The sequence below is a fragment of the Falco punctatus genome (genome assembly GCF_963210335.1).
Source record: "Falco punctatus genome assembly, chromosome: 9".
NCBI lineage: Eukaryota > Metazoa > Chordata > Aves > Falconiformes > Falconidae > Falco > Falco punctatus.
Genome location: NC_137589.1, coordinates 11,342,360 through 11,368,267, shown reverse-complemented (window position 1 = coordinate 11,368,267; position 25,908 = coordinate 11,342,360). Strand labels below are relative to the sequence as shown.

The 25,908-nt window shown below is 37.6% G+C and overlaps 1 protein-coding gene across 2 annotated transcripts in view; it reads right to left on the bottom strand.

Moving 5' to 3' along the window:
• Positions 1-25,908, bottom strand: part of SH2D4B (SH2 domain containing 4B) — a 111,785-nt gene that overhangs the window by 22,160 nt on the left and 63,717 nt on the right. For both annotated transcript variants that reach the window (XM_080400918.1, XM_080400917.1), the window contains 3 exons: positions 18,515-18,659; positions 10,050-10,260; positions 7,266-7,393 (listed from right to left, as the gene is read on the bottom strand). In XM_080400918.1, the coding sequence (XP_080257044.1) occupies positions 7,266-7,393; positions 10,050-10,260; positions 18,515-18,659 (484 nt within the window). The remainder of the gene's footprint in view (positions 1-7,265; positions 7,394-10,049; positions 10,261-18,514; positions 18,660-25,908) is intronic.

Genomic DNA, 25,908 nt, shown 5'->3' with positions numbered 1-25,908 from the left:
GCCTGCAAAAGAACTGACAGACTGAAACAATCATTACAAGCTAAGTGAAATGACTTAGAATATGAAGGATTATCTTATTTCTCAGAAAACAGAAAACCACCTCTCATTTCTTAAAGAAGAAGCTGAGAACTGAACAAGAGCTGATGAAGTATTTGGGCTTTGTCATGTTATGGGTCTTACTTGACTTGAGACTTCCATAATCAAGTACCAGAATCTACCACAGGATCTAAACACTTCCAATACCGTACTATCTTTGAAAAGAACGGCCAGTAGATGTTTGATAGGAATATGTTTTGGAAATACAAAAAATAGTGTTCCATCTCACATCAAGGAAACAGATGGTCATGGCTCTAATAACTATGTGCAAACCCACCCATATAAAGAATATATATAAAACTGCAAGACAAAGCGGTTCATGTATAGTGCCCCAATAAAATCTGTATGCGTAGGTTGTAAACATTACTGCTTTATAGTTATTTCAAAGTAAAGCAAAATTGCCATATTATTACTATTTAAAGGCCATGGTGCAAAACCAGAGCAAGCCTATCATTAGTCTTTCAAATGCTAGAGACAGATTTTCCAGCCTGACTTGTCTCTCTCAGTGTTCAGCAACCCCTCTACAGAATACAACAGAGGGCTCTCATTCATCCTGCGTAACCACTGTGATATGAGTATCATTCATCTGTGTGTCTGAATTCAACAGTGACGAAAAACACAGGACTATGCAGCCTTGGAAACTCAAGTACTCTTTTTAACTCCAGGACAGGTGACAGCAGTGTGTGCCTCCCCACGCAGGCCAACAGTATGCCTCCACCCTCTAAGCTAGGGTTACGTGACCAGAGTGAAATGTGGTGTCCACGCTTCTTCTGTACTTGTTCTTCCTGCCAAGAATCCCGGCAAAGGTAACACTCGTTTCTAACAATGTTTTTGGAGAAGTCCACACAGATTAGGAACGATGGTTAATACTAAATGACTGTGGTACTACTTGTTTCACACAAAACCAAGCAGGTGGCAATAACGACCAGCCTGTGTGGGCCTGGGTATATCCCTGCAGCTGCCACAAGCCACAAAGTCTACAGATACATGAACTGCTGATCACCATCAGCCCTCTCTTTGAGAACAGGCTGGCAAAGTAGAAAACAGAGGAATCTACCTTTTTGATAAAGAAACTAAGACATAGTCTCTGCTAAAATCTATAATGAACATAATCTTCAATTTTTAATCTTTGCCAGGCAATTGTTCAAAATAAATTTTGATAATCTGTAGCTCTATTTTAACCTCACACTTCCCCTTCTTCATTTTGTTGTAGAAATTGGAGACCCACAGCTGTCCTGCAACTGTGTGCAAAGTAACAGGTACATTGTAGCAACTTTTGTCTTAGCTGTGTTTATCATGTGAGTCAGGAATTCTCTGATGGCATTCCATATGTTTCCAATCACAGGATGGTTTAGATACCAAGCTTTGCATACAGTTATTTTTCAATTGTGTCTTTCAAGGCCTATGGAAGACAGTGGAAAAGCTCTCAGTGAATTCAGGAAATTTTTAACAAGACCTTGTATCTTTTTCCCAACAAAATACCCCAACAACAACAATTCTAGAACGTCCCAGACCCCTGGGGCTCAGTTTACTTAAGCAGAGAATCTATCTGTGCACTTTCTCAAAGAGAACTAAAAGCTAGATAACAATAAAGCAGTGAATTAGAAAATAGACTGTTAACATCAAGAAGGCTGTACTTCTGCTGGATTTACACCACTTGCTTTGTATCTTTCTAACATGCATTTATTGAACGACTGGAAGGTTCTTCTTCAAGAGCAGAAGAAGAAGTGTGCTTTTATGTTCAAAACAGCAAACTGTATTCACTCTCAGACATTTTTCCAAACCAAACCACTGCCATTTCTGTGTCCCTTAGAAAATATTACAATACAAACTACATTTTGTAAGATATATTTCCCACAGTTCAGCTATACCAATATGTCTAGCATTGCCACTGCTGTTCAAGGACTTGAAATTAGTAGACTTTCAGAAATATTGCCTTCAATCCTTTAGTGAGAGCATCTGATTTGCAGAACCATTGCCACTATTTAGTTCTGCTAGATTTTCTCCTTGAAAACAATAGTCACCACCTGAAATTAAACCTTGATCTATAAACATTTACAACATGATCCTGTTCAAAATGAAAATTGCCTTCCCTGGCTCCCCTGACCTCAGGGATTATGCAGCTTCTGCTTCTCTCAGCATTTTTCAATCCATCCTTCAGCTTGCTATGATCAGCTTCTTCACAGCTTGCAACTCCCTTAGCCAGTAACTGCACTGCCACCCTGACTTCCCTTGATAAAATAGTTCTCCACAACACAAACCATGCTACTGAAATTACATTTTAAAGGTACCACCTTTAGGGCAACTACCTCATGTTTCCAGATCCGTGATATCAGCCTCTGAAACTTTCCTTTCAACCTGAAGGCAAGTAGAGATCTGATAGTGCTACAGTAGATGCTTAGCAAACATGCACACAGCCACCTCATAGACAGGCAATGAATAAATCACTCATTTTGTCATACAGTATTGTACTCACTGTATCTCTGAGAGATGCCCTCTATATCATGAATAAATAACACCAACCATCATAAAACATCAGTTTCAACTAAAGCTAGGGAAATAATTAGAGAACAGCCCATGCTGCAAACAGTTCTCCGATGTTCTGAATGGAAAATAACCAAGTGCAAAACAGAATACGTGAGAGCGAAAAATCTAACATCTGAAGTTTTTAAAAAATAATCAAAAATATCAGAAGTAACAGCTGACAAACCAGTGGGAATGGAAAAAAAAAATGCTGAAACAGATTTCTAGCAAAAGAGAGAGATTAAAGGAGAAATGAAAGATAGAGCAAAGAAATGGAAATATTACCTGGCTCAGCCACCAGCACCCTTTTGTTAAACACTTACAGGATGAAGAGGCCTCTAGTTTTGTTGCCATATGGAATTCTATTCTCAGTGTCTTATGCTTGCAGTAAACTGAAAACTACAATTTGCCAATGTCTATGATAGTGTTTGGCAAAACTCTTCAACATATACAGGGAAGGGTGGTAACTTTCCCTTTATTTTGCAGGGGTCGCACAGAGGTTTGAAAATTCCAGTTCAAAGCTAAACTTGGCCGAAACAATGGGCATGTCTCCCTTTCTAGCCCTTCTGAGAGACAGACCTCCTACCCTTAACACCAGATTAACTCCCAGTTTTCAAACTGTACCAGCAACTGAGATATTGGCTAAGAATGTTCTGAATTCAGATTTACAAAAAATGTTTCATACATCTTGATACAACACTAGGATGCCCTTGTAAATTAGATTCAACAGCCCATATTCATCAGTTAGCAGATAAGAAATCATATTACAATTATTAACTTCCTGGTTGTCACAATTATGAAAATAGCCCAGCTTCTAAATTGAAAATGTCCAGCCACCACTCCCACACAGAAGGTGCCAGGAAGGGATTCTTTTACCTTTAACTATATTTAGTTTTCATAGTAAAACTCCCACACAGAAGGTGCCAGGAAGGGATTCTTTTACCTTTAACTATATTTAGTTTTCATAGTAAAAAAAAAAAAAAAAAAATCAAGGCATAATTCTTTTCACTCAAACTTAAAGCAACTATTAAAGCAACTATTAAATAATACCAAAGAAACAGCTGTTTTTTCTACAAAAGATATAGACACCTTATATCCCAAGATAAGTCTCAGTGACACCTTAACCATTTGTTCCAATTCTCCTTCAATGTAGCAGTTTGAGAACTGAGCATCATTTCACTGTGGCCACTAAGTGAGCATAAGCCACTTAAAAAAAAGGTTCATTTTTTCCCAATCCAAATGAAGTAAATATCATCTAATTTTATGATTTCTGAAGGGATTAAATATTAAATGTTTTGAATTACAAACAACGTTTTAAAATAGCTATTTATTTTAAAAAAAAAAAACAAAACGTTAAAAAATCATCCTATATTGAAGAGGTATATGATCTGCTTCTTGGCAGGGATCTACTACAAAAACATACAAAAAGAGTAGAATATACATCCAAAAGTCATAATAATATGTAAATGAACATTACATTTTGTATCTTTAACATGATAACTTTTTAAATCAAGAAAACAGTAAAACCTATTCAAAATGAGCTAAAATCATCTGTTAGTGGAGTTCAGGTAATGGATGATAATATCAAAAGGCAAACAGAGATAAAGTCAAAGCTGGTATTTGTTTAAGAAGTAACTTTGCATACAAGGAAGGAAATGCTCAGATTAGAAAAAGACTTCTCCTTACCACAGATTTTACTGCTCCACTTCAAATGAAACATTTTGTAGTGATTCTTCATATGAAGATAAAAGGAAAACTTCAGGTACATTAAGTATGCCCTACATTACCCTGTCTCGCATACCATGAAAGTGGCCTAGACAATACATATTTTAAAACAGAATCCAGATCATTTTTGATGATGTAATGTGAGAAATATACCAAATATATGAGGGTAAAGACATTTTTACATTGTTATTTGGACTTCGCTATATTATCTAAACACATCTGCCTCCAACCTTCATCTCTGTATGATTAGAAAATACCATATGTCCATACTACAATTTGAAGACAGTGAATTGGCTAATGCTTAACTTCAGTTAAAAAGTTGAAAAACCTGAGAGTCAAAACAGGTAAGAAAAGGTCTATTGACCTCGGCAAAACCATGTAATTCTGTAACTAATATCTACTTTTTCAGTACTGCCGTAATGGATCTCTCAGTGCATTACATTCAAAAAGCCCTTAACATGAGGCAGAATATTATACTCCAATTTTATGGTCTAAAATTGGTATACTAGAAAATACAGAAGTTCCAAGATGTGAAGGACCTGATTATACTTCTTTTGAGAGATGCTTGAAGTTTTAAGAACCTGTCATCATAACACTAGACAACTTTAAATACTAGGCAGCAGTTATCTACCTATCCAAATGATGATTGTATTATTACTCCATTGGCTCAAGTGATTAGCCTTAATTCTGGGCTCTGCAGAATGGCTGTCACTTGTATGGCCAATTTCTTATACCAGTCAGATATATTCTGCTGTATTTTCATTCATACACAAAACCCATATATATTGTTCTGGTTCCATGAATACAATACAAAACATGAACACGCAGAAGATCCTAAATAGGCTTATACAACAGAAGTCATAATCTTTATTTTAATAAGAATTAAACAGAGAACAGAAATAAAGATTACTGGTTGGATCAAAAATCTTCTGGCTGCCTTCCCTTCCCCACCTCCCCCAGCCCAAAACTGGAGGCCAATGCAATGAAGAGGGTTTGGGTTTTTTTCTAGAAAAAAGAAGGAAAAGTATGTCAATGCTTTCCAGTATTTTGCTTTGGGGTTTTTGTTTTTGTTTCGTCAAAGTTTGTCTACATTACAAAATGTAACACAGATGCTATATAACACAACAAAACATTGACTACCACACCTGTAACAACCTGATGTTTAGCTTCCACAGCTCCAGGAGAGTTACAAGGTATTGGAATTGTTCACTAAGGATTCCGATGAACCTGACCAGAGCTGCAGAAGCTAAAGCAGCTAACCCAGCAACCAGGTACCAAAGCAGCATTCATGTGGATCTCTGCAAAGAAAACCACTGAACTTTGTGCTGGGAATCTATCTTGATTATCTTTGTCAGGCTCCTTGAGTGGGGGGAGGACAAGCAAGGTACTTTGCACACTTCTATAAATGTTGTTGGATAGTTGCAGTTTCTTAAGATATGTATGGCATGATCGGAGAAACTAAAGAAAGATGATGAATTTCTCAATTCTTGTAGTGATTAACAGACTAAAATAAAAGCCACTGAAGTTTGCAGAAAGACTGCACAAGCATTAGCTTAAGCTCAGGTCCTTCTTCACTGAAGGCGTGAATTATGTTCCTAACACATTCACATCAATAATAACGTCCTAGTCACATCAATTTATATGGACGTGAACTTCCCACAAGCCGGGAAAACATTTACCATTGGACCACACAGAAAGATCATGGTTGAAAATACTTTTGAAAAATGTCCACAGATGAAATTTTAATCAGTTTGTCTCTCAAAGAAACCACACCAAATGTCTTTTGTAAGAAAACAAAAAAAAACCCCTGTCTACATCACTATTCATAAGAAATGGAAGTATTGTAGCATTTACAAGCTATTCATGACTGACTTCAGTGTCTTTGGCTAATTAGGCACTGAAAACAGTAGCTTGTTGATGTCTTTTAACACATAAGGATCTGTGTATCACACAAAGAAATCTGCAATACATGAAACACTAAACTTGTTCAGAAATCTTCCTTGCCTGGTTCAGTTTAGAACACCCACACATCTTCATCTTTTACTGAGAGAATCATGAAAACAGGATCAGGGTCAGCTTAGTGCTTTGAACAAAGAAATGTGAGACTCACCAAAGACAGCAATGAAAAATTATTAAGATTTACTTCAAAGTCTTTCCAGTCCCTCAATTATGTCAGCTATTAAGCCAGAATTATTTTTTTCATGTTTAGATACCTATGAAAGTAAGATGACTTACCTCTGAATTTGATATCAAAGATTCAGCTGCATAGAAAATGCTATACAGAGCAAAAGCCTCAGAGACGCTAGGAACTCCAGCAGATATGACAGCAAATTATGGATCTGAACAGGAACTGGTTTGCCCATTTCATGAAAACTGTCTAAAATCATACACTCCCAATTCTTTTTGAGAAAGATCAAGACCTTTCAATAATTTTTGTTTGCAGAAGAAAGCAAGCAAGAAAGAATGCTACCCCAGTTTAGAAAGTACAACAGGGATTTAACAAACATGAGTTCACGTCCCTCTTGCAAATCAGGTAAGGCAAAAACTTGAATGTCAGTCACCCACACACCATACCACTAGAGTATTCACCAGTTTATTTTGGAGTCCCCCTCCCCCTATCTTCGTCTCATTCCCCCTGCTTGGCTTGCTATTTTACAGCAAGTATATTTTGGCCAAAATACTCATAAAAAAAAAAACAACTTTAGTGCTATGGGTCACAAATTAGTCTACTTAATCAGAAAAAAAGAAAACAGGAAAATCACATACTAATGACAGGAATGATGCTAACACCTTGTTTTAACAGGCACTAGGTTTCACAATGCCAGTAGAGGTTCCTTTTTGTGATGAAAGCTGGCAAGATTTATTTCCTGAGTGTATGCTTACAGCTCTATTATACAAGAAATGAAGGATCAGTGTATTACCATGAAACCATTGAGCAATCCTGTTGGTGTTCCTCTCAAACCCAGCACGTCGAGGGATCTGCTCTTCTTTGAACCAGCGAATGATGACATCTCGGGAAAAGGGTCTGGAAGGACGCTCCCAGATGTTACTGCATTGAAAGGCAAGTAATTAGAGCAAAGTCATACAGATAATTAGCAGTGTATGAACACAAGGGACAGTATCTCTTTTCTATATACATTTACAAAATGTACAGCTACAAAATGGTCATTATAACTGCTGTTCAGTATAGCTCACTGAATAATTTTAACCTTTTTAAAATCTGTTAAAAATATTGTTCGTTTTTATGGAAACCAGAATATTTTGATTTCACCTTTGCAATGGAATCTTAAACATTTTCTTAAGCACACAACTTAAATAGAAAAATAATTTACCACAAAAGAGGCAATGGACATTTCAGTTAGCTCTTTTTCCACTTAAATTTTATTCCAATGTACATATTGACAAGTAAAGTTTTTTTTGCCTAGAGCATACTACTTTTCACTGGCAAGCAATTCTCAGCTGTATCTCAGGTTGCGTATCCAAACCATTGAGCATGATAGAGGCAGCGTTTTGTTTAGACTCTTATGTCCCCTTTGCATTCTCTACTTGACAGCCTCCCTTACTGTTTCTTCTACTTTCTATGCATTTTAGTGAGTAGGAGGCAAAGCAGGTAAAATATGTGGAAAATCTATCCAGCTACCCCAAATAACTACTAAGGATATTATATCAAAAGAATGTATGACTGCATTCCAATTAAGCACACAATCTCACTTTTCCTGAAAACAGTAGTAAAAGGGAGGCTTTATAATGCATTTCTGTATAGTGCCAAATCCCACGGGTTTCTGGGTGCTCAAACTGTTAGCACAAATTACCAGATCTTCATGACTGTATGTGTACCTGTACTATAATTTCACTCATTTGGTGAGATATACATTTCACAGCGTACAGCAGCTGGCTACCTGCTTCTAGCTTTCCCACTCCACCTGCCATACAGCTGCCCGTTAATGCTGTATATTTCTAGACAATGTAACAGAGAACTATTACTAAAATTAGAATGTCAGCTCAGAAATCACCAAAGAGTGTTAAACTAATTTGTGAGATAATCAAGAACCCACAAAACCAGTCAAGGTTCTGCAATTCAGGACAGCAAGGTGCTCTTTAAAAAGGAATAAAAGCAAAAAGGTACATGCTGTCTGCTTGATGATATGCAACTGAGTCCTCCTTTCAGCTTGCCTTACTATTACTAAAACCAGTGATTGATTCAGTTGATACCAAGTCATGAAGCCCACAGTGAATGTAAGTTATTGTTCAATTGCACGAACCCATGTGAGCAGATCTGACCAACATTCATGATACAATTTGAAGATACAGCCATGAGTGAGGAAAGAAAATGAGAATTCAGTTATAAACACACATTAAAGAAACACACCTACATGTGTTCATTATTTTTGGTTTTGAATATTTTCTATAAAGAGACAAGAAAGCCATTGAATTCCAGGGCTTAACAGTCCGTTCTTGTTTCTTAACTTATTTCTCTCTAATTCAGTTCAGCTTTGAAAAACTTGTCAAATCCATAATTTTTTCTGCCCTAGGCCAAATCTCAAAATTACTGGGTCAGGTTCTACCTATTCACTATTAAAGCAACTTTTATTTTTCTTGATACCTTCACAATCAAGTCATGGACAAAGAGGAGCCTTAAGAGATAAGAAAAATAAATACTGTCTATTTTTTGTAATACAGGTATAGCTTAGAAACAGGTAAATACTATCGAATATGAGCTGGATAATGATTAGAATATTTTCCAGCTTTTTTTCAGGTCCTTTTTGAAAAGGATTGCATCTAGCCCCTCCAAATCCTGTAGTAAATCACCTCAGAAGCTCAGAACTGCAGGTCAAACAAAGTTATGGGCTGTATTTTTCAAAATCTGCCACTGTCACTAGTGGTTTTACTACTTCAAATTGAAGAAAAATTCAAGTGGTTTGGAAAAGCAATAAGAGAATTCCTTTCTTTGATAATTTGATTTGATGATAACTTTAAAGATCCTGTGCGCTCTGAGATTGAATTTCTGATTCCTCCTCAAACTAGGAGTTTTGCCTACTGTTATGGGAGAGTTTCTGTGTCTCTGGATTTTTTTTTTTTCATTTAATACCACCATCCTGCAAGTGTTCACATTGCCTTTATCACCACATGAGGCCAAATTAATGGTATAAGAAATAACCAGGACAAGAGTAGAGTGACTAGTCAACTTTCTAGCACCCATCTGCCAGTTCAGATTCTTTTCCCCTTCTGCAATTCGTGGTGCTCCCTAAATAGTCAAGAGATTAATAAACACCAAAGTCACTTGATTTTGCCTGAAAAAAAATCTTAAACCCCCTGAAACTTAAGAGTATGACAGCTCTCTGCAAAACATTTCAAAGAGCTGTTAAGCAGCAGGCAGTTCTAGGCTTGAGGCTTAGGCTTGTCTAAGATTTTGTCTATTTGAATTCTCCATATCGCAGCCTTCCATACTGATCTAATACTGATTTTTGAAGGACCCATCCCCCACCATGTGAACTCAAAGAAATCTGTCTGAAAAATAAATGGTGTTTAGTTTAAGTATTCAATCTGTTTTCACCTTTCTTTAAACATTCCTTTTCTGGTTGTAGCAAAAAAGCATGGCACTGAGAACTTCCAGCAACTGAAGAAGAGCTTGTTGAAATGGTGGGGATTGGAGAGAGAGCAATTCAACAGAAAGTTATTTCAAGGTCACTCTGGTACTAACTAACCTGGATGCTGCAGAGAGAGGCAGCAAAGAACTTGCACTATTGTTGTGCAGTTTTATCTCCTGATCATTATTCAGGCTTGTCCCCTGGAACAGATTACTCAGGCCAGCCACTCTTCCCTTCTGGATGGCACGCAAGGATTGTCGTCGGTATTCATCCCGGGCCCTGCGTGCTTTGTGGCTCCTTTCCTCATCTGCAGCTTTGGAGCGGCGCACTGCGGGGGATGAATGGGAAGGGTAGGGAGGAGAGACTTTAGAAATACAAACAGCCATTTACACCTTTCTTTATAGAACAATTACCTTTATTCCTTATATGACCTGATTTTAAGAGCGTTCATATTGCAATGCTCTATCAAAGAGATGGCTAACTGGATGACTTCCCTGATGCTTCAAATACAGGCCCACCAGTAGAATAAGCATGCCAGACTCGAGCTATCAATGATCTGATCACTATTGGCAATAACTGAGCCTCTACATACTGCGATTACATCTGACACTTGCTTGGGCTGTAAGAAGAGAAATTCTGCTTTGGGACATCTTTTCCACTGGCAGTGTACCAAGGTTTATGTTTCAAGAAAGAATGTTAACTATGGCTTAAAATTGCAACTATGCATGTAACAAGAATTGCAAGAGCTACTCCAAAGATTTACAATTATAAAAACTAACATGTAGGCCGCATTTTTTGTTGTTCATGTGGCTTTCTTTCTGAAAGGCCTATGCTATCTTTGTTACAGTACTTAAAGTCAAAGTAGTCTCCACCTTGAAAATTGCAGTCCAAAAATGGTTTCAGTAACAATGAAGAAATTAACAGCCATTGGAAAAGGCACACTGATACTATGGATGGGGTTGTCTCACACTCGAGTCTCTGAAATTGCATATAAAGAACCAGCATCTGTAATGGAAGATTTAATACACACCTATTAATGGCACTGACCAGGGAGTTACATATTTCCATAACCTGAAATGAGACTGCTGCTCTGGCCATTGCAGGTCAGGCATCTTTCATTTAAGGTTTTTTCATTTTGAATCTGTCTTCAAGATGGTATCACTTAAATGCGCCAAGAATTGTGCTGCAGTATTTGTTATCTGTCAGGTCTTTTCTGGTGCCTCAAGCCCCATTTTGATGATTTTAATTTTTTTTCAGACACAAATAACTTCAGGCAGGCAAATTATTCCAGTGCAAAACAAACCTTTAACATCCAATGAAGCAAGTATTAAAGCAGCAAGCTATTGCCTCCAGCAGCAATTATCAATCCTGCCATGACTATCCTGGCTTAGATCATACCCAATTCATAAAGTGCGCACACTATTTCTTACACTACTGTGATTGTACCTGTGACTAGGAGTGCATGATACAATACCCGACAGCTGCATTTCATGCATGCTGTTTGCATGCCTCTGGTTTAACAGTCCTGGTCTAAAGCAAGCAGAAGTATAAATGGATTTGTCTAAGTTATGAAAAGGTTTGATGAAATCAAAAAATAAAAGCTCTCAAAGCAAAATGAAGCAAAATAAAAACCTCAGGGCAAATGAGGGAAAGAGAAGAGACCTTTAAACTTAGAGTTATATATTACCATAGGTAGAAAGATATACAGAACTAAAAGCTTATCAAGATAGCACAGTAAACAAGTCATAGACACTTCATATTTATACAACTGGCAGGATTTCAGTTTCACTTAACTACATCCCCTGTAGTTTTAGCTAAACACAGTAACAGACAATTGTACAGCACAGAAAACATGAGTAACAGGCTTCACTATGGATCTTACAGGTCATTAATTTAAAGGGTAGATAACGTCATCTAGATATGCTACTTCAATGGCTCAAATATATTAGTTACAAAATTTCTGTGATTTATCCTTTGTAACGCTACTCCATAACGGCTGCTTTAAATGCGGACTTTGTGTTTTCAACAACACGAGAGGCAGCAAGGAAGCTGAGTGCAATGCAACTTGGTAAGACCTTTAGAGACGAGTCATTTTTTGTCACAGTCACGGTATACAGAGTGAGGGCAGACTGCCTGGAGCTTCCTGGGATTCTTTTCTACTGTTGTACAGGCTGCCTGGTAACGAGAAAGGCAAGGTAGCTTCGTGCCCCACTTTCTTCAGCAACAGACACTCTTTTCAACAGACGTTCCTACTGCATTTTTGCTAGCTAATAAATTAATACCATCAGAAGCTAGTGACGTGGACTACATTTTCCCAAACTATCAAATTTTAATATTTCTTATCACAAAACAATGTGGAGAGGTAGCATAGTTATCAAGTGTTACATATCAACATTCAGAAAACTTTGAAAGTATGTATGACATGCAGCCTTCCCTTATCCATACATGTATATGTGTTTAAATATATCTATGTATACATTCATACATGTGTATTTGTGTCTGCATGTATGTTGGGATAGGGAAGGCTGCATGCCACAGATATCTAAATGCATGCATATAGATTATATATATATATCTCTATACACACACACATACATAGGCATCTCTTTAATGTCATGATGTATTTTTATTGAAATTTCCAACTGAGGTATCTGAAGAATTGTATCATTGACATAGGGATGCACAGGGTCTCTTAATCCATTTTTTTCATTACTGGAGTTCTGATTTTCTCTGTATTCTGTTCCTTATAGTTATTCCCAGAACCCTCTCTCTCTTTCTCTATCTTTAGGAGTAGTCTAGTACAGCTCCTACCATTGATCTGTGTTGCTGTTATCCCAATTTTATTTTAAACCTCTCTGACTGGCCAAGGGACTTTGTGTTGGGTAAATAATCAAAGTCACTGGCACAATAACTGGTTTTGGTGACTGGAAATAGTACTGTGGATAAAGATTCATCCAGTCACTGCAGTCAGGAATCTACACAAAAGTTTTCCACTGCACTCCAGACAAGATGATGTGTGCCACATGAACTGTCCTCCCATACAGACACCTCCCAAAAATTTATCTATCTTGAGAGAGTTACTCAAAGTCTGAAGATAAATCTGGGCATATTTCTGCAGCAGGTTTATTTTACAATAGGATTTAGTGATTATTCATATTTCACTCTGAACCATCTCACTAGAAATAAGAAATTAATGTCTGGATTGAGTCTAGCACAAATATTCTAAGACCAAAGAAGCCACAAATTCTGCGTTACTTGTTGAATTTCAGGACACATCATAGCCTTTCTCACAATAAGAAAGTAAAAGCAGTCAGGACTTCTAGTAATATCTTAAGTAGGAACAGATTACTTTTCTTGACTGGCTGTCCTTTTACAGTAAACGCACTTCTGGCATGACCCCTGTGCAAAGCATTAAATTCAATAGTCAATATTTTCAGTAGGGGGATTAGATAGCTGAATGATATCTTCCATCCTTAAAACCCCTGAATCACCACCATAGGTCCATATATCTACCATCAAGAATTACTACAAATAATAGTTTACATTTTCTTCATCTTCTTGTTATATTATGGAATAATGTCAGGACTGACAAGACTGAAAACTGAGGAATTTGATTCATTTGTCAAGCTCACAGGAAATTTATGGTACAGCCAGGTCCATGTCCACTACCAGTTTTTGCTTCAGGTGTTGGTGATAGCAACGACAGGAACATCCTTCTTCAGTGCTTGTAAAATTACTTCTGCCCTGGTGGCACTGTAGCTTGTGTAGAAATGCCTGAGCTGTTTACGTAGGTTAGGTGCCAATATGATTACAGCTGCAGTAGAACAGGCCAAAAATGGGTTACCAAACCTTCCTGTAAAATTGGTAAAAACATCCAGACTGAGGTCTGTGCTGTCCTGATTATACAACTCATCGTTGCTAGAAATTAATAGTTTAAAGCCAGCTTGGATATGTCTACATGGCCTGCAGCGTGAACATACTCTAACAACAAAGAAACCCAAAAGCTTGTGTACGCAATAGCTTTTATGATCCTATAGGTCACAGTTTAAGTTTGCCTTGTTTTCCTTGAACAGTTTATGAGAATCTATTATTCCCCTATGCTAACCTAAGTTGTCTTTTGAGTGAAAATGCAAGATTGCCTTTTGTATTTTCACTTAGGATTGGGAAAATCCTATTAGCAGTCCTGGCAAAGTTCTAATACCATGTCTTTTTATATAGATGAGGATTAATTCATGCTGTGCTGCAGCTGAACTTGATCACATAATTTGTGAAGGACTAGGAACTCTCCGTTTTGTATAATCTATTTTGTGCTTTGAAGAGCTGAGTTACAGTCAGAACTATGTGAAAGCAGAAAAAAAATAAATCTGCTATGAATATGCATCTTCATTTTTAAATTATTTTGTTTCAGCTTTATCCTTGTTAATAATTCCTGGAAGCTCATTTATGAGCAATTCAAAACAACTACTTAATAGATAAAACTCAATCTTCAGATTTTCTGAGTGCGCATACAAGTCACACAGCGTTTTTCCCTTTCCTAATTGGAAAATAACTTCCCACAAATACTCTGCAATATGGCTCCAGTTCACCAGTCTTCTTATCTGAAAGCATGTGAATAATCCTGTCCCTATTCAACAACACACTCTAAGACCTATTGAAGTTCAGCAAGCAACATACTTAAGGCTGAACACTTGCTTAGTTAATACGTAGCTGAACTGGGGACTACTCGCTTTAAAAATCAGCATTTTATCAAATGCTCCTGCCAGTAAACTCACTCACTTGAATTTCTGCGGAAGATAAGCAACAAACATATATAAATTCCTTTAAAATTCAGACAAAAATAAATTCACAGACACAGTTTGTAGAAGAACAGAAAAATACAATATAAAAGACACTGTAATGAGGCAGCCTGCTTCCAACAGAGACCAAAAGTGAGTGCTTAGGGAAAGACGTAAGAATAGATCAAGTTACTCAACTCTGTTTAGATTTTTGCTGGAATAAGTTTTGTCTGGAGATGAGTACAGCTGGTAAGATGGTATCTGAGCACTTCAGTGCTTGATGCAGTTTTCAGGGGTTTGTAAGTGTACTAACAGAATGCCTTTTGCAATATTCAATCAGGTGAAAATTTATGCTACAGTTCTCTCACAGATTGTTTACTGAATACTCTAGAAACCTACAAATTGGAACAGCCCACAGAAAGGTCCAAACCTGATGAGAATATACATATTCCTCTCTCCAGGCTTTGCCTCAGTTGCCACTTCTCAGTTTCAAAGAAGAGCCTTGAACAGCAGACTCTTCGAATCAGTCTTTTCCACTATTCGTCTTCTCATTTGTCAGCTGATACACTGCTCCCCACACTAACTCCCAACTGCCCTCTAAAATACCCCAACATATATCCATTACATGAAATCAAAGTGTATAATTGCTCTCACATCTTTTTTCCTTTTAGTACTGATTTCTCAAGTTATTCTACATTCATCACTTTGTATATTAAACCCCACTAAAATTTCAATTAATGCAGTGATTCTATAGGCTTTTACTGTTATTTGGCACAATCAGGCAAACAGCAGAAGCAAACTGAACTGAACAACAGAAACTAATATTAGTAACACTTTGCTTATTGCCTTGGCAATAAACAGCTGAGCGATAATGTGATGAGGAGAGATGAATCCTCATCACATTCTAAATTCCATCTACTAAATAAATTAGTAGTGTCATCAATATCATTGCTTCATTTGCTCTCCACAATAGCTGCTCTAGCACTCCTGCTCCTCTTCAGTACTGACCCCCCAGCACTGTTGAATCTGAAGGGCTGACTTCAAGGAGGTAAGACACACAGGAGCCTGGCCTTGTTCCTAATGGGCAATATGGTTTCCATTGCAGGTGTGTAGAGACAAAAGACGTTAATATTACATCTGCTTGTAATTCTCTTATGAATTCATGCATTTATTTATTGCTTAGAAAAGATGACAAGTGGATGGCTTTGCCCAACTGCACTGAATTTCCTCTCAGCATCCCGAAGGAGTATTTGAAGATAAAATGAAGGATTACCATAAAAAGGAAAAAAAAAAATCTGGAACTGAAATAAAAAGTGAGAAGTCTGGTGAACTTGAGGTATTAGTTCACTCCACAGCAACTCAGATGCTCCCACTTCCAAATATTTGTTATTGCCTGTCTGCTGGCGGTTCTGCCTTCTGCAGCAAAGTAAAGGAAACAGATGATGTTAACGCTCCTCAGGAAGCTCAATGCAAAGTCTGATGGCATAGTCTAAACCAGCCAGGAACTGGTTTCAGATAAGGCACTAAACACTGCATCTTCATATCTTAAGTTGTCACACCCATTTGCTAATGGAACACAGTTCTAAGCCCTCAAACCAACTGGGAAAAATTGAGACACTGAGATAAGCGTAAGAGGATAAACAAGGATGTGATACACTCCAGTCATTAGTCTGCAGTTAGTTTAATGCTGTATCAATTACTGATAACAGCATAAATTCTTGCAGCACAGAATTCATAGTAGGCTGCAAAACCCAGCTGTGGTGCCACCAGCCGAAGGTGCTGAGCTTTCGTTTGGCCACGGCAGCACTATTATTGGCGATCAGGCTAGATAGCTTGAAATTACATGAGCTGCAGTCATTTTGACCCCAAGCAGACAAGTCTACAGGTATTGAGGCACACAGACTGAAGGTGATAGAGTCCTTCAGAGCATACAGAATACTCCAAAGGTTACACAGGAAAAAATACTGATGGTAGATTATACCCATCAGCATATGATGCAGCTGAAAGTGCTTTCACAGATCGAGGGTGCCATTGCAGAAATCATGGCCAAAACCTTCCCCAGCTCATTCCTTTCCTCTCTGCCTTCTCCCGTAATTCCTCTATTGCATTTCTGATATCTGTCCCTGTACAACCAGCATTGCTTGAGAAAACAGACAAAAATTTAAAACCTCAGTTACCTCTTTAATGTAATAGTAAGGAAATGATAACTGGGTTTAGTAATGTTTATAGGATTTTGTTTTATTGCCTATTTCACTGTAACGATAGGCTGGGTGTTGTTCAATTTTTAATTTTTTATAACACAGTTGAAAAAGTATTTTCTTTACTTATATACCATCAAAGAAATGCTAAAGTACATAATACCATACTCTACACTTGCTTGCCAGCTGATGCTAATTTTCTACAAAACTAAATGGTTATTTTTACCCCAACTCATTCTGCTTCTAAACACCCAAAATACAGAAAGCTACAGTTTTCCTTTCTGAATAAACATACAGCTGGATTTAGATAATTCTCCAGGAAATAATTATCTTCTCTTTATTGACAGTGTAATATACAGAGGTTTTATTGATCAAAAATAAGAGTAGCCTGCTACGAGCTTGGAAAATGGCACCAGTGTATCTTATATAGATTTAATTCATGTTGTACAGAATGATTCACTATCACATCAATTCCAGGTAATAGGCCTTCAGTAATTAGTCCTCAGGAACTCCTGAAATGATGACTAAAACCATAAAATAAACTCACAGCATATTTTGAAACATTTATTTTACTTGTCAGGAAACAAGTAACACTACAGCAATATTTTTTTCCTACTTCATGAGGTATTTTGTGCAACACATACTAGCAGCTCCCTAAAACTACATTGTTAGTATTCGTTGCTTAATCTTTGTGTTACACCTAATTACTACAATAACCCCATATGAGCTAAAACTTTCCATCCATTAAATTTCCCTTTTTGCAGAGTAATCAAATCCGTACAGATGTGGGAAATAAAAAAACATTCTTTCCCCAACAAAAATGCATAATTCTTATAGAAAAATTATTTTCTACTTCTAAAGCCAACTATACAATAGACTCCAGATGGAATAGATGTACATTTTACTCACAATAACCTATTAAGTCTTATTACTCACAATGTGGGCCTTCACTTACCTACAGTATGTATGTATACATATATAGAGTAATATATTTGTTCTGTTCCTTATAGGCTTTTAAAAATTGCTAATGTATTTTGAAATTAATCACATTGATATTAACAAAGAATTTCAGGCTGGCTACAAAGGAACAGTACCTCCATAGAGTGAGATCATCATCATGAGGATTTTTTTTTCAGGGCAACAATTAAGCATTATTTACTGTAATCTTTTGAAATTAAGTGAGTTTCAGTGCTGATATCGTAGCTTGATCCCGTTACCATATGGAAGCAATTAAAATACAGGTGAAGACAGATTTTACCTTTTCAGAGATAGCTGAGGACAAGCTGTCAAAATAACTGTGTCCAGAGCTATTGTTACTAAGCCAAAATATCTAAATAATCACATAAAACAAAAATTAATTCTTTCGGTCACTGTATGTGAAAAATTTTCTATAAGGCATTGACATGGATTCTTCTTCAGAAAGAAATGTGAAAATGGTAAACTCATGGTAACTTCTCTTTGTAAGGTCAAGCTGGTAATTTTCTGCAAAATAATACAGTATTTTGCATTGCTCTAGGTAGAAGAGATTTTCAGCAATACCTTTTTCCATTCTACAAGTGCCCTTTTATTTTCAGATATACATTAATCCTGTGAAGGTAATTTTACTCACACTGTTCTTCCCACTCCTGGTCATCATCGCTGTGTTGACTATGCTGCTGAGCTTGCTTAAGGCTCAGATACAACTCCTTTGCTCGGATTTCTTCCTGCTGCCTTATTTGTTCTTCACCCTTTTGTCTTTCCTCTTCTTCTCTTTTCTAGGCAAATAAAGAGTACAACAGAGGTGATTAAAGAAAAAGAATGTGCCAAAAGTTCGGACAGTTGCTTCCTCCCACAGAATAGCTACATTTCCTTGGACAAATCACTGTCTCTTCTAACTTTGGGTTCCTCACGTATCACATCAGCCATAATAGAAGTTTCCTACCTCCTAGGAATTTCTGAAGAAGGTGTGTTTTGAGATGCACTGGTATCATGGGAATAAGGAACATGAAGTATTTAAGACCTGAAATCTATACAGAAAACATGTTTTATCAGGTGGCACGCAAGCCTGTGCTATTCTACAATCCATAAGCAGTGCTCATCTTAAGTCCACACGTATTCCCATGGGAGAGATCACTCTCACTCAAGCAGTAAACACACCATCCACCGAATCTGTAGAATTCAGTAACTGATTTACTGGTGTTCTTAGTTTAGCAACTGTCACCATGTATCGTCATAACCAAGAAAGAGAAGAACATTTTCAAAATATCAAGACCATTGCACTCTGGAAGAAAAACCACATCCTTCAGCACACACCAGTCACTTTGCAAAACTTGGCTAAAAATACAAAGTTTCCTGCCAAGACGACCTTAAAGGAGATGAAAATCTGATAAAGATTGCCTCTGCAGCTGGCCTTCCACATACTATCAGTAACAACGGAGCTTGATTAGTGCAGAAACAGGTGTCTGTACCTGATTGCTGATAAATTTTCCCAAATTCCTTAGGTAGCAAAGAAACAGATTTAGTTCACTGTTTAATCGAACCCAAAAAACCCACAAAACCAAACCTCATGAAGCTTTATTTATATTATCAAAATAACTTGAATTAGGAATAAGAATTTTTTTATTTCATTTTATAATCGAACCAACACTATACCCTTTTGCGTAACAATCTTACAGATAATAATTTTACTGTCAGTCACTGAGTATAATCACCCTAAACTACTAACCTATTTACCAAACCTAAACTATAAGTGAGGCCCAAAGTAGATTGTGAGTTGTTGCAAAATCAAATTTCTAGGGTGAAGCAACTGCCATCCAGTTGAGTAAAACCTGGTGAAACTCTGCTTTTTACATTTGGAGGTCTGGGGGACATAATTCTGTCTTCCTTAAATACCTTTTGTTTACTAAATGTCAAAAAAGGGATTTCATGAGTTTTGCACTTTCCTAACTTTGCTCCCTTTTGGAGGGATTTTAATGTTTCATTGCAATGGAAGCAGTAATAGTTGAGCACAGGGAAACACAAAAACGCAAAACCCACCAAACCCATAACCAAAAAAAACCATTGTTACTTTAAACTGGAAAACATTTTCTGAAATGCACCAAGACATTCTATCAATCAGCTGAGATGACATATTTGAGCAAATGTTTCTTAGTTACAGACTTTGAGCTGGTAATATTTTCTTTTTCTTACGATACGGTATGATGTAAAGTCTGAAAATTATGTTCAGATGGGATTGCTCCTGCTCTCAAAGGGCAGACACACTTAGCTTTTTTTTTATTATATCGTATGATATATCGTATAATTCCACTATGAACTTTGTGGAAGGGCATATTTTGTAAGTTTGAAAACAAGCTTTCATAACAGCAGGATTCACAACTTGACCAAAACAATCCATGTTCTATTTTAGTAAGTACTGCAAATATGAGTGAGAGATTTAAAAAATGGGATCAAAATATGACTTCTGTTACTAAGCTTTCATGCCGTTGCTCATAATCCTGCAAAAAGCAACTTGCATAACATTTTTTTTTTATTCTACTGATATGAAAGTTCACACTATGTTTAAATGTTTGTTACAATTCAGCCTCTTTGCAGGCTGAAAGGGGCTGAACTACCCAAAAGCAATATTAATTCAGTAAAAGTGTATATAAATTGATTAACACTTCCCTGCAGCAAATTATATTTTATAATACATTAGAAAAGTACTCATTCGAAGGTTGTTTGTCCTATCTTAACATCTGCCAGGACAGAAGTATCAAAAGCAATCCGAATATATGAATGTCCAAACAATGTGTTTTAATGCCTCGAAGAGGGACTCATGCAAGTTTTCCCAGTGGTGAAACAGGTGTCTGGAATGTCTGTGTGGGAAACAGAAACAAACTTTTGTCCACCCTGGGGAAGGAAAGGCACTTTTTTCTCTCCTCTCTCCACTGCAGTTCTCTCTAGCTCTGCAGAAGTTTTCTGGTTTTAACCAGACATCTGGAATTAAAGGATGACAATGCCAATTCTTTTCAGAAGACAGCTTTCCAAGAGAACATTGCAGTTCGCAACCTCTACAAGCTCAGCGAGGGCCAGAAGCAGCAGAAGGAATCAGGACTGTTTGGGTGTTCTGGTCATGGAGCACACAACGACATGTTTAAGGAAGAATGACAAAAAGACTGAAAAGAAGCAAGCAATTTAGCAGTGACAAGCAACACCATCTTCAGAGTGGGAACATGGAAGAAATGCAAAACTCTATCCTCTGAAAGAAATCAACCACTTTTTCATTTCCCTAAGTAACATAAATCAACATTTCTCCGTTTAGCACGGCTGAGCTCCACCAGGTAACACCAGCAGAGGACCTGTCTTCTTGATAATACAACAATTCAAAAGACCTGAAATATTGAGCATTAATAGTGATGTATCTGAGCAGTGAATAATGGTTCCATAACACACATGATGAACAGCACATTAGGCTGGTCTTATTATTTATAAGAAATAAAAGCCTAGTATTGTTCTTCAGTCAGTTTTAAGGCTAGTATCTTTGAATACTGCTAACATCATCCTCTCACTGTTATCCCCCAAGTCCTAAAAATATTAGTTGAGCAGACAGTTCATTATTTTTGAAAAGTCAATGCTTTTAGGAAGCACTAATTTCAAAGCCCAGCAGCTTCTTCAGAACAAACAAACAACAACAAAAAATCTTTTTAAATACCCTGTAGAATTAGGGATTCCATACTTCAGTTGCTAGTAAATGGCTCTATTCCCCTCTTGGAAAAAGTATGCAATCAGCTGTTCTTTATTCTTACGAGGAGAATATTTATTCACTTGGTTTCACTACCTAAAAAAATCCAATATATCTAGGCTATCTTTTCAGAAAGATGTATGGACACCCGAGTAATCCTGGGTTATCACAATGGTTTCTATTTAACATTTCAAAACACAAGGTTAGCTTAATGGGGGTGGGGAGGGGGGATCAATTTCACAGCAGTTTCCCTGAATCACACCAGTTTTGCCACAAATCTGGGTTTTTTTGATGTAGGTATTGTTGAACCATGTGTAGTAAAAAGATGAAAGTGTCCAAAAAAACCCAACCAAAACCCAAAAAATAGAATTCAGGTACAGTTTTACTTCTTAATGGAAAGCAGTAATGCCTACTAAGAAATGTCTACCTTTTTGTGTGTGTGTGAAGGAGATTTAAGTCAAAGAAGAGACAACAACAAACTTAACGCTGACACCTGATTCTGAATTCACAACACTTTTTCCTATCATTTTCCTTTTTAAAAGAAAAACATTTTTTAATCCTATTTATTTTAATTAGCACATAGATGCATGTGTAAGTATATTTGTACAACTCCTTACAGATGTGTGTGAGGAGAAACAACCCATGCTAGAATGACACAGGAAAGAAAAGTCATCCTTTTGTCAAATATGACTAAAAAGCATAATTTGCATTTAAGATGACCAACTGAACTGTTCACATTTACTCCACTGGAAGACTACAGCAACCAGTTTCTCTGCTTCCCCTGCCCCGTGAATGCAATCCTGCGCATTAGAGCTGAGAGCCAAGAGCTGCAGTAACCTACAAACATCACTTCCAGCCTGACAGTAGAGAGACATTGCACTGTGTCCTGTGACCCTTTCAGCCTTTCCAGAATAATTAGGAAGGTGACAAGTGAGTACATGGTTGCAAATTGCCATCAAATACCAACGTGCTGCAATAATTCAGGCTGGCAATTCAATAGGCAGCAGTAATCCTCTCCAGCTTTAACTCCACTGGAGAATTTAAACATGCTAAATGATCTTATCTGGCCTCTGGCAGTTGAACATTATACCACAAACTTGTTACTTATTACTGTAAATGTGTGCCTCGCAACGTTTGATAGCTTTACTACAACCAGCTCTAAATAATATTTAATATTAGCCATGGTTAACTTTGCATGTTTCAGTCAAGTGCTGATGAGGGGAGATTAGGTCAACGTTCGGGTTTTGCTGCTGAAAGATTTAGAAAATACACTGAGGAAAAGCCAAAATACAACGGTTGTTTATTTACAGTGGAAAACTGAGCTTCTGGCTGGCATGGCTCTTGGGGTCTCTCTGGGGAGTGCTGTGGGATGTAGGGCAGCAGCATGACAGCCATCCTGCTCAGGGCAAAACCTGAAAGACATATTTGCTACAACAATCCTCTCCAAAGCAAAGGATGCCTGGGATTCCCTCAAAGCTTCAGGCTGGCAGGAGGTGACCTTGGCAGCCCTGAAAGCTGCAGCTAGTCGGCTGTATTACACCTGCTGTGAATCTCCTGAGCCGCCTCAGCAATCACCCCTGAGCCAGGGCAGGTATTCAGGCTACCTGCCCCAGAGCTGAGAGCACAGCTTGTCTTCAGACTGGAGCCCCTAGGACTCCCTGCTCTGAAGAAGGGAATCTGGAAATCCCACGGTTCCCAGCTCCAGGGCAGCCTGCTCTCAGCAAGGCTGGCACAGGAGGCTGAATTCAGAGATCAGAGTTCTCCACAAACCCACCTGACAGTTTCCAACAGAGCTGTGAGTGAGTATCAGCAGAAATATGCCCAGCTCCTTCCCAACATTTTTCTGAGAAAATTCTCTCTTTTGCATCAAAAAAGAAACTGTTTGCAGAGAGATTTTTAATTCTCTGTTGCCAGTGTCTCAAAAGGAGCACAGGGTTTGCATCACTTCACTGCTCATGTATTTGCACAGAGACAAATGTACGGAATTCAGTCATGCTATACATAGAAAAAGTTGTGTTTCAGTCATGGATTGCCCCAGGACATGCTACTCACACACGGCTCATTTAGGGGGTAACAATACAGTCTGGTTCACAAAGACATTTTAGATCAGACAGAAAACAGAACTAAGGACTATTCCTGACTGGGAGAGATCTGAGACTTACGGCATGTGCTGGGCAGACCCTGCTTGGGTAACTTGCCATAGATCCAGTGACAATCTACTAAAATTTTGTCTCTGGATCTTAGGGCCTCTTCACAGCTTGAATTCCTGATATGTAAACTATCATTAGCGGCTCAGATTTTCCCATTTATCCATGGAGAAGATCAGAGCTTTGCTAGTTTTTACCAGCAATCCAGAATAAAGACAGCAGCTTCAGCAGTGCAACCATTACTGATATCACTGGGGAAAAGATTTTTCTTAAAATTAATATTGCAGTTCCTCACAAGCAGGATAGAAAAATCTGAAGGCCTGATTCCCAGCAGAAACTAACAGCTGCCTCGCTTCCAACATTATTCAAGAGACAACTGCATAGAGAAAAAATTTCTGAACTGTGTTAGCACAAAAGAAAACAAAATGATGTATTACCGAATTATTCTAATTGCGATTGAATGAACCCAACTGAGGCATTTTCAGAATGAACTGGGTGCCAAACTCCAGCAAGAAGCTGTTGTCATATTCCTGGATTCTAAATAAGCTGTCCTTTGGAAAGAGTTCAGCGTTTTCTTGGCACCGCAAAGCACAGAGCTGAACTTACAGCTTATTTGCACTTAAAGATAACAGGCCCACTCAAGTGTTTGATGTTTACTTGGAGACAAGAGGGTTTGTTTTTTTTAGATCAGGACAGAACGCTTGCTGTTACATCATAAGAAGCCCACGGTACTGTAGGTGGTGACGGCGATATTTTACTGCATCCCTAAACTCTGTACCTGGCAGCAGTTATCTGAAGCATCAGGTCCACAGCACTTTTGGACACCGTAAAGCACTCAGACATGTGCTGAAGAGACACCTAAGTCAATAGGACTGAGGCACTTTCGTTCTATTAAGCATAAACTGTCCTTATTAGAGATCTCCTGAACTGAAGCACTCATTATTCTGTTCTTCTCTGAAGGCTGATTCTAAACCTGTCGTCTTTGATGAGAATGGAAACAGCTAGGACATAGAAATTCTTGGATCCAGACTTTAAAAAAAGCTCATCTCACTCACCACAATCCCAACAGCAAGTAAAGGTCATGAACTTGCATTTTAAAAAAAAAAAAAAAATATATATATATATATATATATGAAGGAAATGAAAACGCACTCTGACTCTCTTGTTGCCTATCAAAAGAATAAGCATTATTTCTCCTTAAGTGCCACTCTCATTAAAATGCCTACTAAATACTTTTTGATGCATGAAGAAAAACAATACCCACAAAGTTTATATGCAGCTTTTGGTTATCACACGTTTCATCTCCGAAGGAATTTTTAAAAAGCAATCTAGCTTCACTTTCAACTGTGCTTATATTACTGAATTTGGCAGTATCTTATGTTGTCATACAGATAGTACTTTACTGTCAATATTCTCTGGCTTTATGCAGACCACATGAAAAGCGAGCTGAGAGAGTATCTCTCTCTAATTTCCAAATGTAGCTGAAGGATACCACCCGCCCCTGGCTGGCTGACACTCATACCTTTAATTTGCCCTAGCTCTGCACATTGTTCCAGACTCTTAATGACAGCAACTGATAACAGTAGGAAATTATGCCTATGATCTCATAGCCTTTGTGAATTAGCAAAAAGATTAATGATAGTAATTGGCTCTCTTATTTGCCCTTTGCAATAGGCACATAAAAGAACTGCAAAAATAGAGCAGTCAACATTTATATTCTAGCATCATAAATTAAAGGCATTTCTGCTTAAGAAACACTAAGGAAAGCAATACTTTTCTGATAGTGTTGGAAAAGGAACCAGGGATCATCATTCACTTTGATATGTGAGATATCATTTATCTAGTGCAGACAGCCCTGAAGTCCCATGATAGGTCAAGAGGAATAAAAGCATTTTAAACAGGAGTGTTTGTGATACAATACGGTTAGAAATTAAACACATCAGCAGAAAGGACAGAGTTTCAATCTCCCAAGTCAAAATGCTTCAAGAGGATGAAGCATTAGTAGAGACTGAACTTTTCATACTCCACTTTGGAGATTGCTTTAAACAGTCTGGTTATCATCACAGAAGGATGATTACCAATGTATTAAATATTCTAAACCTGTGAAAGTGGGCTTGCTGACTGATCTGCATCCCATTCCACACCCTGGATCATTCA